Consider the following 15,930-nt stretch of genomic DNA (forward strand, 5'->3'; position numbering starts at 1 on the left):
TCCTTCTTTCAGAGAAATTCTGTTTTGTACTTTGCTCTTCCAGAAAACCATCAAAAAAATAAATAAATAGTGGCTCTGTGAAAGCGTTTTTCTTTTGCATAGGAAATTGTTGAGATTTGTTTAGGTTCATTGCATTTTTTTTCCAACTTAAACCTAAAATGAGTTGTTTGAGTTAGATACTTAACATAATTAAATTTTTTTATTGTGGTGAAATATACATAATGTAAAATCTACCAGTTTAGCCATTTAAAGTGTGTATCTCTGCCTAATTAACTTTTATATTATATTCATAATCCATGAGTAAGAAGAGTTCTGCCTCTGTTATGGCTTAGTATGTCCAAAAGGACCCAAACTTTCCACAGATCATAACTATAGACTACAGACAAAATACAAACACAAAAAACAAGGGAGTCTTTTTTCCCCCAACCAATGATCTGAAGCCAGTGGGGAGTACACAAGAGCAGGAGGGTACTGGAGGGAAGCTGCTGCGTGGCAAAAGGGATCAGCATAGGGTGAGCTACATATGTTTTTGACTTTTAGCCAGAGGACAAACCAAAGTTGGTGCTTTGTGGTGTAGCTAAAATTTCTTTAGAAAAACTAGAGTCTCTCTTCCCTTAAGTATAGGAGTGTAGAGCTTGGACGGAACAACCGTAATTTATGGAGACTGACTGGGGAGTCCAGGAGAAAAAAATCATGAGAGGAAAAAAAAATCTCTAATTTTGCATATAAAATCTTCCCAAGTTTCTCACTGACCCCTGAGCCATTGATACACAGAATGGATTTCAGCTAAGAGTAAAAGAATTTATTTGAGATTTGAATTAGCTCACAAGGAGTTACAGTTTTCGATTTGGCTAAAGTCAAGTTAGTTATGTCACAAAACAAAACAAATTCCATATTCTTTAGAGAAATATTACAGAATCCAGAGTCTCTACAGAATAATATTTATTATGTCCAGGATACAAGTCAGAATTTTTTTACACTCAAAGAACCAACAAAATGTGACTCATTCTCAAGAAAATAGATAATCAATAGGGACAATCCTGAAATGACTCAGATGTTGAAATGAGCAGTTAAGGATTTTTGAATTTAATTAACAGAAACTTGTAAACTTGTGGGATAATATCAGAAGATCTAACATACATGCAATTGGAGTTTCAGAAGAGAGGACAGAGAACGTAGTAAAAAAGGAGGAGGATGAAGGAAAGAAGGAGGAGAAGGAGAAGAACCAGAAGCAGTAGGAGCAGCAGAGCAGCAACAGTGGTAGCAGTGGTAACAGCAATGGAAAGAAATTTCTCAAATTTTTCAATAGATCAGGATCCAAGAAACTTATTGAACCCCAAACTAGGTAAATACAAGGAAGACAACTCCTGGAGCTTGTAGAATCAAACTGCTGAAAACCACAGAAAAAGTGAAAATTTTGAAAGTAGAGAAAAACAACACCTAACAATGAACATGAACTTCTTATTAGATGCTGTAGGGGCCATTGGACAGTGGAAAATATCTTAAAAGTCTAAAAGAAAAAGGAAGAAACTGTTAACCAAGATTTCTGTATTTAGCAAAAATATCCTTCAATAAGAAAAGCAAAAGGACAGGGATGCCTGTGTGGCTCAGCGGTTGAGCATCTGCCTTTGGCTCAGGTTGGGATCCTGGGATCCTGGGATCAAGTCTTGCATCGGTTTCCTTTCAGGGAGTCTGTTTCTACCTCTTGCTATGTCTCTACCTCTCTGTGTGTGTCTCTCATGAATAAATAAATAAATAAATCTTTAAAAAAAGGAAAAGCAAAGGGACAAATATTTCTGATAAAATAAAACTGAGGGAATTTGTTAACCAAGAGATTTGCACTATCAGAAATGATAAAGGAAGTTCTTCAGGTTATAGAGAAATGATGCCAGACGGAAACTCAGATCTTCAGCAATATAGCATAAGGATAGTATATTAGAATGAGTGAGGTTTATCCCAGGAAAGTGAGGTTGTTTGAACATTCAAAAATCAATCTGCAGGCTGAGGAATATGGTGGAGTAGGAGGACCCTGGCCTCACCTCAACCCATGGATACAACTGGAGAATACTCACAACAGTGCAAATAACTCAGAGAACAACCTGAAGACTGACACCATAAACTCCACAACTGAATGTAAAGAGGCCACCTTGTAAAGGGTAGGAAGAGACAGGGAGCTAAGTGGACTCACAGGACTGTTGGAGGTGGGGGTAGGGACACCTGATTCACCACCCCCTCCCTGTAACATTTGGCTTTGAAAATCCAGAGGGGCCAGATTTCATGAGTTCTTACAACCAGCAGGACTTAATGCCTGGAATTTTCCAAAAGCAGCAGGCTCAGTTCTGGGAGAGCCAGAGGGGAGAGGAGACTGAATCCCTGCCCTTAAAGAGCCAGCACAACAGAAGCCTGTGGAGAAATAGCAGCAGTTTGAAAGTATCCTGGGATATATGGGAAAGTGATTTACTCATCTCAGAGTCTGTCCAGGAGGGACAGAAATCACTGGGTAACTCCTCCAAGAACAAAGGAAATGGCAGGTACACCCCTCCCACCCTACTCTGTCCCCCCCTCCCCGTGTAAACACATGGGCACCTGAGCAACTGGCTACCTAACTTGCTAATGCTGCTGCTCCATCTCCCACACACTGTGCTTCCACCAATCCACACCTCTGGGATGGCAGGGCCCCTCTTGCACTGGATGGGGATGCAAGGCTTGCTAGCACCACTACTCAGTTGCCACATCCTCCCTATGATATGCTTCCAAGGATCCACCCTTTTGGACGGTGCCTCAGTCCTAGAGCTGCAGGGCCCCGCTCGCAGGGGACAGGGGGGTAGCAAAGCTTACGAGCACTGTCGTCTCCCTCCCCTGTTTGGCTTCTGTGGACCCAGATGGACTGCTTCAGTCCCAGGGCTACAGAACCCACTCTCATGGTGTGCAAAGCTTACTAGCACAGCCTCCATATTGTGCTTGGGGGATCTGCGCTCTCCAATAACCTTTTGGCCAGAGCTCATACAGGATGCTGCTATAGGGTTAGCAGTATGTAAGCAGCCCCTATAGTGGCCAGCACCACTCTGAAGTGACTCTTGCCCCAGAGAAGGGAAAGATAACTATACACGCCAGTCAGATGGAGGCCTCAGTGGTGGGCTGAGGGCAGACAGCTGCTGTGAGTCAGGCCCTGCCTACCATTGAAAGCTTCTCAGGGGACAACCCAGGTAAAGCACCCTGAAGTTTTATGCTACTGCATCTCTGTCAAATGCCTAGCTGACTAAACTCAAGCTCGGTGGCCCCAGACTGGTTCACTAACATTGTAGAGACCAAACACTGTCCAAAACAGTGAAGAGAGAGCCACTGCAGGAGCCTGGACTGAAGGAAAAAGCAACTCAGTCACAATAGTAGGGTGCATGCAATCACACATAGGAGGCACCCCTGAAGTGCCAGGTTTTGGTGAAAAAGGAAACACTGCACTGCATGGCATTACAAGAACTCTTCTTTATAAGGCCATTACTTTAAAGTACAGGAGGTGTAGATGACTTTCCTAACACATAGAAATAGAGAGAGTTAGATAAAATGAAGAGACAGAGGAATATGTCCTAAATGAAAGAATAGGACAAAACCATAGCAAGACCACAGCAAGAGACCTAAGCAAAATAGATATAAGTAATATGCTGACATAGAATTTAAAACGAAGATCATAAGATGCTCACAGGACTTGAGAAGAGAGTGGAGAACATTAGTGAGATGCTTAACAGAGACGGAATAAATAAAAAAACAACATATCAGAGATGAAGAACACAATAAACAAAATTTAAAATACACTGGATTGAATAAATAGCACACTAGAGGAAGTAGAGGAATGAATTAATGGCCTGGAAGATGGAGTAATGGGAATTAATCAAGCTGAACGAATGAGAGAAACAAGAATAGCTTAAAATGAAAGTAGACTTAGGGAACTTGGCAACTCCAACAAGTGTATACAATATTTGCATTATAGAGATCCTAGAAGAAGAGACAGAAAAGAGAGCAGAAAATTTATCTGATGAAACAACAGCTGACAACTTACCAAATCTGGAAGGGAAACAGCTATCCAGATCTAGGAGACACAGAGATTCCCCAACAAAATCAACCCAAGGAGGTCCACACTAAGACATATAGTAATTAAAAGGGGAAAAAAATAGCCATAAGAAGAGAATTTTAAAAGCAGCAGGAGAAAAGTAGACAGTGACATACAGGAAATGCCATAAGGCTATCAGTGGATTTCAGCAGAAACCTTGCAGGTCAGAGGAGAGTGGCATGATATATTCAAAGTGCCAAAAGAGAAAAATCTGCAACCAGCAAAGCTATCATTCAGAATGGAAGGAGAGATAATTTCTCAGACAAATAAAAACTAAAGGAGTTCATAACTACAAGAAATATTGAAGGAGGCTCGTTGAGTACAAAGGAAAGACCATTCATGAGAGTCTAAAAAATAAGTATATTTGTAAAAATCATCAAAGGATTCACAAGATAAATGGTATAAATATGATGCCATCTACCTAAAATGTGGCACTGGGGAGGGGGGTAAAGAATGGGTTCAAGCTTAGCTTCCTGCCACAACCTGAGCTGAAATCAAGAGTTGGATGCTAAACTGATTGAGCCTTCCAGGTGCTCCTGCTAGCACCATTTTTGTAGATATGTCTCCTGAGTCAAAAGATATAAAAGCAATAATAAAATATTCAGACTAAATGAAGATAAAAAGCTTCTGCACAGCAAAGGAAACAGTCAACAAGACTAAAAGGCAGTCTACAGAATAAGAGAAGACATTTACAAATGACATATCTGATAAAGGGTTAGTATACAAAATATATTTTATTTTATTTTATTTTACTTTATTTTTTTAAGATTATTCATTTATTCATAGAGACAGAGAGAGAGAGAGAGGCAGACACAGGCAGAGGGAGAAGCAGGCATCATACAGAGAGCCTGACGTGGAACTTGATCCAGGGTCTCCAGCATCACGCCCTGGGCTGCAGGTGGCGCTAAACTGCTGCACCACCGAGGCTTCCCCCAAAATATATTTTAAAAATTCAAACAACTCACTAACCCATAAAACAAATAATACAATTAAAAAATGGGCAGAAGTCATGAACATCCATTTCTCCAAAGAATGCCAGCAGATGGTTAAGAGACATGTGAAAAGATGCTCATCATCATTCATCATCAGGGAAATGCAAATCAAAACCCCAAAGAGATATTACCCCACACTGGTCAATGGCTAAAATCAAAAACATAAGGAACAAGTGTAGGCAAGGATGTGGAGAAAAAGGAACTCTCTTACACTGTTAGCAGGAATGCAAACTGGTTTAGCCACTGTGGAAGATAGTATGGAGGTTACACAAAAAGTTAAAAACGGAACTACTCTACATTTAGTTATTGCCCTACTGGGTATTTACCCCCAAAATACAAAAACACTAATTCAAAGGGTTACATGACTCTGATGTTCATAGCAGCATTATTTATAACAGCCAAATTATGGCAATAGTCCAAGTGTCCATCAATGATGAATGGATAAAGAAGGTGTGGGGTGTATATATATGTATATGTGGAATATTATTCAGCCATAAAAAGATGAAATCTTGCCATTTGCAATGACATAGTTGGAGCTAGAGAGTATAATGCTAAGTGAAATAAGTCAGAGAAAAACAAAGACCATATGATTTCACTCATATATGGAATTTAAGAAAATGAATGAGCAAAGAAAGAGAGAGAGAGAGAGAGAAAGGGACAAACCAAGAAACAGACTCTAAAGTATAAAGAACAAATTAGATGGTTACCAGAAGGGACATGAGTGGGGGAATGGGTACAATAGGTGATGGGGGTTAAGGAGGGCACATGTTGTGATGAGTTCTGGGTGATGTATGGAAATGTTGAATCACTATATTGTACACTTGAAACTACTGTTACACTGTATGTTAACTATACTGGAATTAAAATAAAAAATTAATAAATAAAAAAATCAGTCTGCATAATTAAACATAGTAGCAGAATAAAAGAGAAGGATCATGTGAAATACCATTAGACAAAAGTCATTCCCATTTTACAATAAAAGCCCTTAGCAAAATAGAGATAGAAGTGAAATAGTGTAATTTGACAAATGCCAATTATGAAAAACATGCAAGTAACAAATATTAGTGGTGAAACATTGAACTATTTCCTTCTAAAGATTAGGAATAAGGCAAGAACGCTTACTTTTGACCAATTCTATTAAACAGTGTCCTGGATATCCTAACCATTACATGCCTTAATCAAAAAGAAATAAAAGGCATTACTATTGGAAAGGAAAAATAGAACTGTCTGCACTTGCAGGTGACATAATTTATGTAAAAAATCCTAGTAGGCAATATACAAAACAACTACTAGAACTAATAAGTGAATTTAATAAGGTTGTGGGAATACAGGATGATATGTGAAAATTAATTGTATTTTTATATTCTAGCAGCAGTCATAGGAAAATGAAATAAAAACTCAATTTAAAATAGTATCAAAATCATAAAATGCTTAGGAATAAATATAACAAAAGGCATGCAAGACCTCTATACTAAAACTAAAAAATACTGCTGACAGAAATTTAGAAAAACTTCAGTAAATGGAAAGATATTTATGAATTGAAGGACTCAATATTATTATCAGTTCTTCCCAAACTGATCTAAAGCTTGAATATAGGGTTGTTGTTGTTGTTGTTGTTGTTGTTTTAAAGATTTTATTTATTTATTCATGAGAGACACAGAGAGGCAGAGACATAGACAGAGGGAGAAGTAGGCTCCCTGTGGAAAGCCTGATATGGGATTTGATCTCAGGACCCCAGAATCATTATCTGATCCAAAGGCGGACGCTCAACCACTGAGCCACCCAGGTGCCCCTTGAATATAGGTTTTTTGGTAAAAATTGACAAGCAGATTCTAAAGTTTGTATTTAAATTTATGGTTACATAAATGACCTAGAATATACAAAGCCATTGCGAAGAAGCAGAATAAAGTGAGAAGAGGTATGTTATCTTACTTTTTTTTAAAAAAAAGATTTTATTTATTTATTTATTTATTTTAGAGAGAGAAAGAGTGCAAGAGCACCCGGGGAGGGACAGGGGGAGAGAGAGAATGTAGAGCCTGACATGGGGCTCGATATTATGATCCTGAGATGATGACCTGAGCAGAAATCAGGAGTTGGAGGCTTAACAGACTCCAGTTTTTATCTACTGTTAAGACTGAGCCACCCAGGTGCTGCTACATTATCTTGCTTTATGACTAAGTATAAAGTTATAGTAATCACAGCAGTGTGATATCAACATAAGGATAGATAAATAGATCAGTGTAACAGAATAGGGAGTACAGAAACAAACCTACACTTATATGGACATTTGGTTTTTGATAAAAATACCAAAGCAGGGGCACTAGTTAAGTATCTGACTTTGGCTTAGGTCATGATCTTGGGGTCCTGTGATAAGAGACCCATGTCAGGCTCCCTGCTCAGCGGGGAATCTACTTGTCCCCATCCCTCTACCCCTCCCCCCTACTTGTGCCCTCTCTCTCTTTCTCTCTCTGTCTCTCAAATGAATGAATAAAATCTTTAAAAAAAAATACTGAAGCAATCCAGTGCAGGAGGGTAGGAGAGAAATTCCTTTCAACAAATAGTTCTGGAATAATGATATTCTGTGGGAAATAATAAACTTAAACACTACTCCATATCTTACATAAAAGCAAAATTGATATGGATCAGACTAAAGAAAAGTGAAAGCTGCATTTCTTTAGAGAAAAATATAGGGGAATATCTTTGTGATTCAGAACATGAACAAAGTTTTTTAAGTCACAGAAAGCAATAATTATGAAAAATTAACAAATTAGACTTCATCAAAATCGAAAGCTTCTGCTCACAAAAGACACTGTTAAGAAAACAAATAGGCTAGCCACAGATGTGGAGAAAACATTCACAAAATGTAAATCTGACACACGGTTGATATCCAGGATGTGTAAAAAATGTCCACAGCTAGGTAATAAAAAGACAAGTACCCAATAAAATATTTTTGGATTTGGACAAGATTTGGATAGTCACTTCACAAAAGTAGGCATGTGAATGGCCAATACGTGTACAACAAGGGGCTTAATATCATTAGTCATCTAAGAAATGCAAATTAAAATTATAATGACTTACCATCAATCTTGGTGAGGATGTGGAGCAACCATACCTCTCATGCATTATTGGTATGAATGAAAAAATGGCACAACCGCTTTGGGAAAATGTCTGGCAGTTTTTGAAAAGAAAACTAAATAGACACCTACCCCATGACTCACAAATTCCAGTCTTAAGCATTTATCTGTGAAAAATGAAAACATGTTTACAGAAAGCTTATGGCAGGTTTATGCACAATAGCCTCAAACTGGAAATAGCCTAGGTGTCCATTAATAGAATGGATGAGCAAACTGGCATATTTATATGATGGAATACCAATGAGCAATAGTGAACAACAAACTATTGATTCATGCAGTAAAATGCAAGAATTTTAACAATATCATGCTAAATGAAAGAAGATACAGAAAAGAATACCTATAGAATGAGGGCTATTTAAATGAAATTCTGGAGCAAGGAAAATTAATCAGTATTGGGGAAAATCAGAACGATGGTTGACTCTGGGGAGTTGGTGATGGAGCAATTGACTGAAAAGGGACATGGGGAACTTTCTGAGGTGATGGTAGTGTCCTATGTTGAGACAGGGATTTGAGTTTCACAGATGTATTCGTCTGTCATAACTCAGTGAATGTACAATTAAGAGTTTTGCACTTGTATGTAAATTTCACACTAAAAGAAACTAAATATTGGACTCCAGTTAATTGTAGAAGAATTCATCGTGGGGCTGCATCCAGACCTATAAAACCTTATTGGAATTTATAAAAGAAGACCTATATGGAGATGCATAATGTGTTTCCAGACTCAATATATAAGTACACCATTTCTTCAAAAATATCCTATAACTTCAGTGCAACTGTTATCAGAATTCCTACAGGGTTTTTTTTAATGAAGATTGGCAGACTGATTCTAAAGTTCTTTTCATTTCTTTTTTCTTTTTTTTAAGATTTTATTTATTTACTTATGAGAAACAGAGAGACAGAGGTAGAGACACAGGCAGAGGGAGAAGCAGGCTCCATGCAGGGAGCCCGAGATGGGACTCGATCCCGGGTCTCCAGGATCATGCCCTGGGCCGAAGGCAGCGCTAAACTGCCGAGCCACCCGGGCTGCCCTTAAAGTTCTCATAAATAAAAGAATATGAGAGGACAGACAAAAGATGAATAGTTTGGGGGGAAATTTGTTTTCCAAGATAGCAAAACATTCCTGAGTAGAGAATCTAGAAACACATGCATGTAGATGTTTGCATTTGATTTACAATAAAATTGGGATTTCTAATGGAAGAGAAAGATGGATGTTACATGATGTTGGCCAATTGGCTCTTCATTTGGGGGAAAAAAATGTAACCTATCGTATGTCATATACAGAAGGGCACGGGGAGTCTTGACAAGGAAGGGAAGGGGGTTGCTGCCATGCAGGGTCAGGTGGCTTGGGGAGCTGCTAGGTGATGCTTCAAGGTGAAGTGTGAATTTGCTTGTGGAATACATATGCCCTACAGCAAGTGTGCCGATCAGAAATCCAGCTGTCTTAGTGCAGGCTGCTATAACAGATATACCACAGGGTAGGTGCTTAAACAATAAACGGTTATTCCTCACAGTTCTGGAGGCTGGGAAGTCTAAGATCAAGGTCCTGGCAGATCTACCATATGGTAAGAGCCCACTCACTGGTTCGCAAATAGTTGCCTTCTCATTGTATCCTCACGTGGTGGAGAGAGATCATTTCTCTTCTTTTAAGGACACTAGTCCCATCATCAGGGCTCCATCTTCATGATCTGATTATCTCCCAAAGGCTTTGTCTTCAAACACCATCATATTGGAAATTAGGCTTCAACAATATATGCATTTTGGAGAGGAGGGGACACCAACATCCAGTCCATGGTACCAGCTAACCTGGCTGTCTCCCACCTTGTCTATATAGTGCTGGTAATGGCAGAATGAGAAGTATCCACCATCAGTTCTGGGCCGAGCCTGGAGACATTCAGGTGGCCAGTCAGACAGCATGTAAGAGAGCCAGGTCATTATCCAGCAAGGCAAGCAGTTGTCAGAGATGGCCGTACTCTCATGTGTTATTGATTTTATTTTTAATTCTTGGGTTTACTATTTTAAGTATTGGTTTGGGGTATGTGAAGTTCAAATTAGAGTGGCCAATGTCCTAGGATGTGGCATTGGAGGAAAGATCCAAAAACAGCCAGAGAATGAGTCAGGCCATCTGTCTGGGGGAGGGCATTCCAGGCAGAAGGGATGGCTGGGCAAAGGCCCTGAGAGGGAGCCAGGGGCCCATGTGGCTGGAGGGGAGTGAGCAGGAATAGACAGGTCAGAGAAGTCACAGAGGCCAGATCATATTGGCCCTTGGAAGAAAAATCAGGTAGGGGGCTTCCTGGGAGAGTGTGGCCAATGAATAACCCAAATGCTTGAGGTTCACAGAAGTGGAAGCCAGCAACAGTGTTGTAGATGTGATCAAGGAATTGAGAGGAAAAGGTAGAGATGGGATTTACCTGAAGATGGAAAAGCATCTTGGAAAAGTTATGCTTGGAGGAATTAGATTACTTTCAATTACCAGAGCCTGCAGTTTCTAGGTGACCTTCTGTAGAAAGCCTCTCTAGCTGGTGTCAAAGGAAGGGGTCAGCGGTGTGTGTTAGGCTTATCTTCCGCGTAGATTCCATCAGCACCCACCTCACTCTTTGGCTTGAGGTTTTCTTGTGTTAAGTGCCAGGCAAATTCAGGCACCCATTCCTCCCAGGGAGATTGCTTCCCCTGCAGCCCCTATATAGAAATTATGGAACCACCGTTGTCCTCGGGGCTCCATCTGATCTTGGTCCAAGCATGGATAAACTTGTCCCAGGTTTACCCATGGCCATAGCATCCATGGATAAACTGGTGTGTTGTTGCTCTCAGGGGAAGGTGAGGATCCTAGGGAATACTCGAGATTTGGAAGTAAACTCCAGACATTATTCCATTTGCACAGTGATATGTGGCTCTCTTTTGGTCATTTGTTGCTGTTCTTTGCATCTTAAAAATATAAGTTCTCTGTGGCAGGTGCTTTATTAACCAAAATTTGTGGTAGAAGGGAGAGGCAAGGCTGCCCACTTCAGAGAAATTTCCTTCTTCAATGGGGAAAATTTTGGGAGCCGGGGTTAAAAGAGGTTAACGTGATGTCTGTCTATCTTAAGTCACAGTGGCAAACAACAAAGTTGAGAGGTTAATTGGCATTCTATCAGAGGGAGGTGGACTACAGCTGTTTCTTATTGCCCGAATGTTTATGCATATGAATGTTAAGTCAGAGAAGTGGCCAGTGTGGTTTTAGACCTCGATGTTAAAGTGAATTCAGGTTTTAGCCCACAGGATAAGGAGTGGTAATGAAAAAAAATCTGTAATTAATAAAATCATCTAAAATGGGGGAGAGGATTCAGAAAAGGGTCTTTGTTCTCCACTGATTCTATGCAGACTTCTTTTGAATTAAAGTGTGTTATACTTATTTTTTTCTTTTTAACTTCCTATTGCCTCCCTTTTCATTAATGAAAGACCACTGTCCTCCTAATTGTTGCCAAATTAGAGAGCAAGAGGGGCAGGCTTGAGTTAGAGCCATGGTGTGCAGTTCTTGGAAACTGATGATGCATGTTGGGCAATTTGATTTGTGACAATTATAAGGATTAACCATCAAATATAAAAACCTGCCTAGTACTGTACTCTAAAATGAGCTCTGCACATGAGACTCGTGCCTGCATTTTCCATTCACATAACAGAAATGTCTGGAATGGTTTCATGACTAAAGCACAGATAAAATCAGGATGACAAGAGAAGAGGATCTATATGTGTGATCTCTTCCAAAATCGAAGGAGATAAAAATACACACATGGCCCTTTATTTCCCGGGTTAAACCTAAGAGTAGTTTGTTTTCCACTCACTTCTGGCTGAAGCTAGGAAGAGTGGTGCTCTTGAGGTTTTTTTCTCACTGAAGTGTCAGCAGCTTCATGGATCAAATTCTGTGGTAGAGGGGAAAACTCGGGCTGTCTGGTTCATGGAACGGACTTTCATTTCTTCTTCCACTGGGTGGGGGGTGGGGGTGGGTGGAGAATCCAAAGCCACCTGTAAGCCGGTGCCCTGTGATAAATCTTGGAGACTCAAGGTCAAGATCAACACTTATTCTTTTGACTTTGAAATTACAATCGCATATGACAGAATGAGCTCACTGACTAATAGCACAAAGTAATGACTTTTCCAGTACTCTTCCTTCTAAGTTTCTTTCCTTTCTTTCTAGCATAACACAGCTGGTATAAACTGTGAAAACTGTGCTAAGGGTTATTACCGCCCTTATGGTGTTCCAGTTGATGCTCCCCATGGCTGCATCCGTAAGTTTCATTTTGACTTGGTGTGTCAGACTGTCTGTACTGTATGGCTTTGGGGTGGCCATTGGGCTAAACTCTGATGTACTGGTAGCTCCCTTCCTTCCCTCTTTCTTCACATTGTTGCTTCTATTCCTTCCAGCTACATAATCTCCCCAAGCTTCAGATTTCTTCACTGATCACACATCATCACAACAAATATGATAATGAAAAAGTTTGAAATACTGTGAGAGTTATCAAGATGTGACAGGGACACAAAGTGAGCAAATGCTGTTGGGAAAAGTGTGCTGATGGGCTTGCTCAACACAGGGTTGCCACCAACATTCAATTTATAAAAAACACACTATCTGCAAAGCACAATGGAACGAACCATGCCTGCACATTCCCTAAGATAGAATGACATGCCATTCGAAGCCCTAGGAAGACGCTAAGCCTTGGGCTTGGTCCCATACCAGTCCTCTGACAAATGTTAGTTCCTCCATTTTCTGTTGTTTTGACGTGCTTTTGTGATCTCCAGTAATTTCACATTTTTGTCTGTGTTAGCATCAAGACAACAGAGTAGTGATTTCTTTCTTTATTTATTTAATTTTAAAAAATGTATTTTATTTATTTATTCATGAGAGACACAGAGAAAGGTAGAGACATAGGCAGTGGGAGAAGCAGGCTCCCCATGGGGACCCTGGTGCAGGACTCGATCCTGGGACTACGGCATCACGCTCTGAGCCAAAGGCTGATGCTCAACCACTGAGCCAACCAGGTGCCCCTATGGTAGTGATTTAGCAAGGATTTAATAATGGCCATAATATCTAAAAGAGCTGTGATTTATATGCTATATGCAAGGCATTGTGAAGTAATTTCGCAAATGTGTGATTATCACAACCAATTTAGGACACTTTATTATTATTTTCATGTTTAGATAAGAGGAGAGGAAGTATTTAAATATTTTTAGGGCCAGCTGACAAGACTTCTGACTGGTACGGGTCCCCTCTGTGTGATGCCTCTGTGCTGTACCACACCCATGATACAACGGGATCCCATTGGGTTTTCCCTGGGGAATTACCAGTCACAGGTCAGACTATGGGCTTTGCCCTACATGTGTAATCTGCTCTATGTTCTCTGGCTGGCACCGTTAGAAAACAGTTCAGCCCTTAAGTTGGCCACTGGGCCCGCTGTGCCCCCAGATTCATTCATCATATTGTCAACATTTGAGGACATTGAAGTCCAGAGAATGTGTGACTCTGATTTGCCTCTGCCTCTGTATTGGGCATTCGTCCTTGTTCAAGAGTGACCTAATTCTCCCTCTCCCACATCATCCCATGACGTATGTCCATCACTTTTCTTGGGCCAAGAAGAACAAGCCTTAGCAAAGGAGACTAGACAGTGTGAATGCAGACGTACCTTCCCCAGAATCACTGTTCTCGGTGATTCTCGGCTCTCCATCACTGTTCTAAGTTCTTCCTTCATCACCAAAGTGTTCTCACAGTCTTGCAGAAATGTTACAGGCTTAGTATAAAGAATCCACAAGACATATGTCCTAAGCAAGCTAAGCAAAGAACACCAGAAGAAGCCAGCCTGGGGCGATGCTTGCTGCCCACAGCTTCCTGGCTTCCCAGTTCCCCATGGAACATATACTTAGCTGTGTTATGACAGTATTTTTGCTGTCCAAGGTGAAGACTTGCCAGGTCAAAGGATGCTCCCAAGTGAGGGGTTACCAAGCCTATTTGACCCCAAGTCTGTCTACTGGAATGAAAACCTAACAGTTGTGTTGGTTGCAAGACTGCCTTCAGTAAGTCCTATCACTGGAATCTAACATTTGGTTATGGGCGTGATCTTGCTGTGCTGTCCACAGGTTATATGTCAATGTCTATGCATCCTGTACTTGTGACCACCTGTATCTAGGTAGTGATGACCACCATATGGACATTCACAGTTGGCTCATGGCTGGGGTGGGACTGTAGCACATCCTCCCACAGCCCATTTGGAGTCTGTGCAAACCTTGCCTCTGATGCATGAACTGGGCAGCACTCAGTGTAATAAACTGTATTCTTGAGAACCTGAAGAGGCATCAGTGCAGATGCCTCTTCAAGTTTACTTCTGAGGGTCCCTGGGGTTTGGTGAATGCAAACTATTAGCCAAGTATAAAGTGGAAAATAGGCTGTGCCCTTTCAAGAATAAGTAGGGGCCAACAGTACATTGCTTGAGAAGTCCTTGGGGACAAAGCCACTTTACTGAGTGCCCCGGTGGACTGAGCATTCACCCTGACATCTGAAACCTGGTGTTTCTCATAGCTTGCAGCTGTAACCCTGAGCATGCGGATGACTGTGAGCCAGGCTCGGGACGCTGCACCTGCAAGCCAAATTTCCAAGGAGATAACTGTGAGAAGTGTGCAGTTGGATATTATAACTTCCCATTTTGCCTGAGTAAGTAGCTGCTGCAGGAGGAGAGGCCTCCCTTCCGGGGACATAGCTGGTGCATTAACACCTGAAGGATGGCAGGCAGAGGTGGAGGCAGCACAGACATGGGACCATGTAGGTTGTGTTCACATGAAAGTGTTGCAAGAGTTTAGAGCGCAGAATTTATATGAGTACATTTCATAGTCTTATTCAAGGTTGATGACTAGTTTGAGTTGACCACCCCAGGAGGTCAGAAAGGTCACATACTGGCAATTTTGACTTAACAGTAATCCATGTGTGTGATTTGTCTTCACAAAAGAACTTGGAAGAAGTGTCAAGGGTACCAGATGTCCGTTTGCACACATGTAGTGTGTGGTCAGTGTTTTGGGTGGCTGGGGGATGTGTTTCCCCTTTCCCATTCATTGTACTATAGGCCAAGTTATCACCAGCCCCCACCACCCTCACTGCAGTGATCTAAGTGAATATCTCAGCATCTCCAAGAGAAAAAATCCCTATCTGGCAGAAACACCATAAAACATGAAGCAGGAGAGTCTGGAATCAGCCCTACAAATTGTAACAAGAGTCATGGTTCTTTTGGCTTGCTAAAGCATAAAAACTCTACTTTTGTGTTAGGACAAAGAAACACTGTTTCAACTATCTCCCCGGCCCCCAATTGCTGTACTGGTTCTTGCATTCCCAGCTTTGTAGGGTGGGCAGAGCATAGTGGGCTGTGGGGACATTCGGGTAGGACTCATGTGAATGGGGTGACTTTATATTCTGGCTCATACCTGCTGTCCCAGAGAATCATTAAGCTAGCATCCACTTTCACTGTCCAGTATCTTAGTTTGGAGGATAAATTATATGATCATCTGATTTTTAAAGAAACCAATTTTTAAGCCCAAACACAGTAACACTGAATTGAGGCTCAGTCAATTTACAAACTGTAATTATTACATACAGCTTGAACAGAAATTGCACTTGCCTTTTTAGTGACAGAAACCCGATACAATCTTATGGCATAAATCACATTTTAGAGGGAAAAACTTAAAA

General features: G+C 40.8%; 1 protein-coding gene across 1 annotated transcript in view; it reads left to right on the forward strand.

Annotated features, from left to right (window-relative positions):
* The window catches only part of LAMA3 (laminin subunit alpha 3), a 249,144-nt gene that overhangs the window by 72,701 nt on the left and 160,513 nt on the right, over nucleotides 1–15,930 (forward strand). The window contains exons 9-10 of the mRNA XM_072735102.1: nucleotides 12,403–12,493; nucleotides 14,776–14,907. Of these exons, the coding sequence (XP_072591203.1) occupies nucleotides 12,403–12,493; nucleotides 14,776–14,907 (223 nt within the window). The remainder of the gene's footprint in view (nucleotides 1–12,402; nucleotides 12,494–14,775; nucleotides 14,908–15,930) is intronic.

This window comes from Vulpes vulpes, chromosome 13 (assembly GCF_048418805.1).
Source record: "Vulpes vulpes isolate BD-2025 chromosome 13, VulVul3, whole genome shotgun sequence".
Taxonomy (NCBI): domain Eukaryota; kingdom Metazoa; phylum Chordata; class Mammalia; order Carnivora; family Canidae; genus Vulpes; species Vulpes vulpes.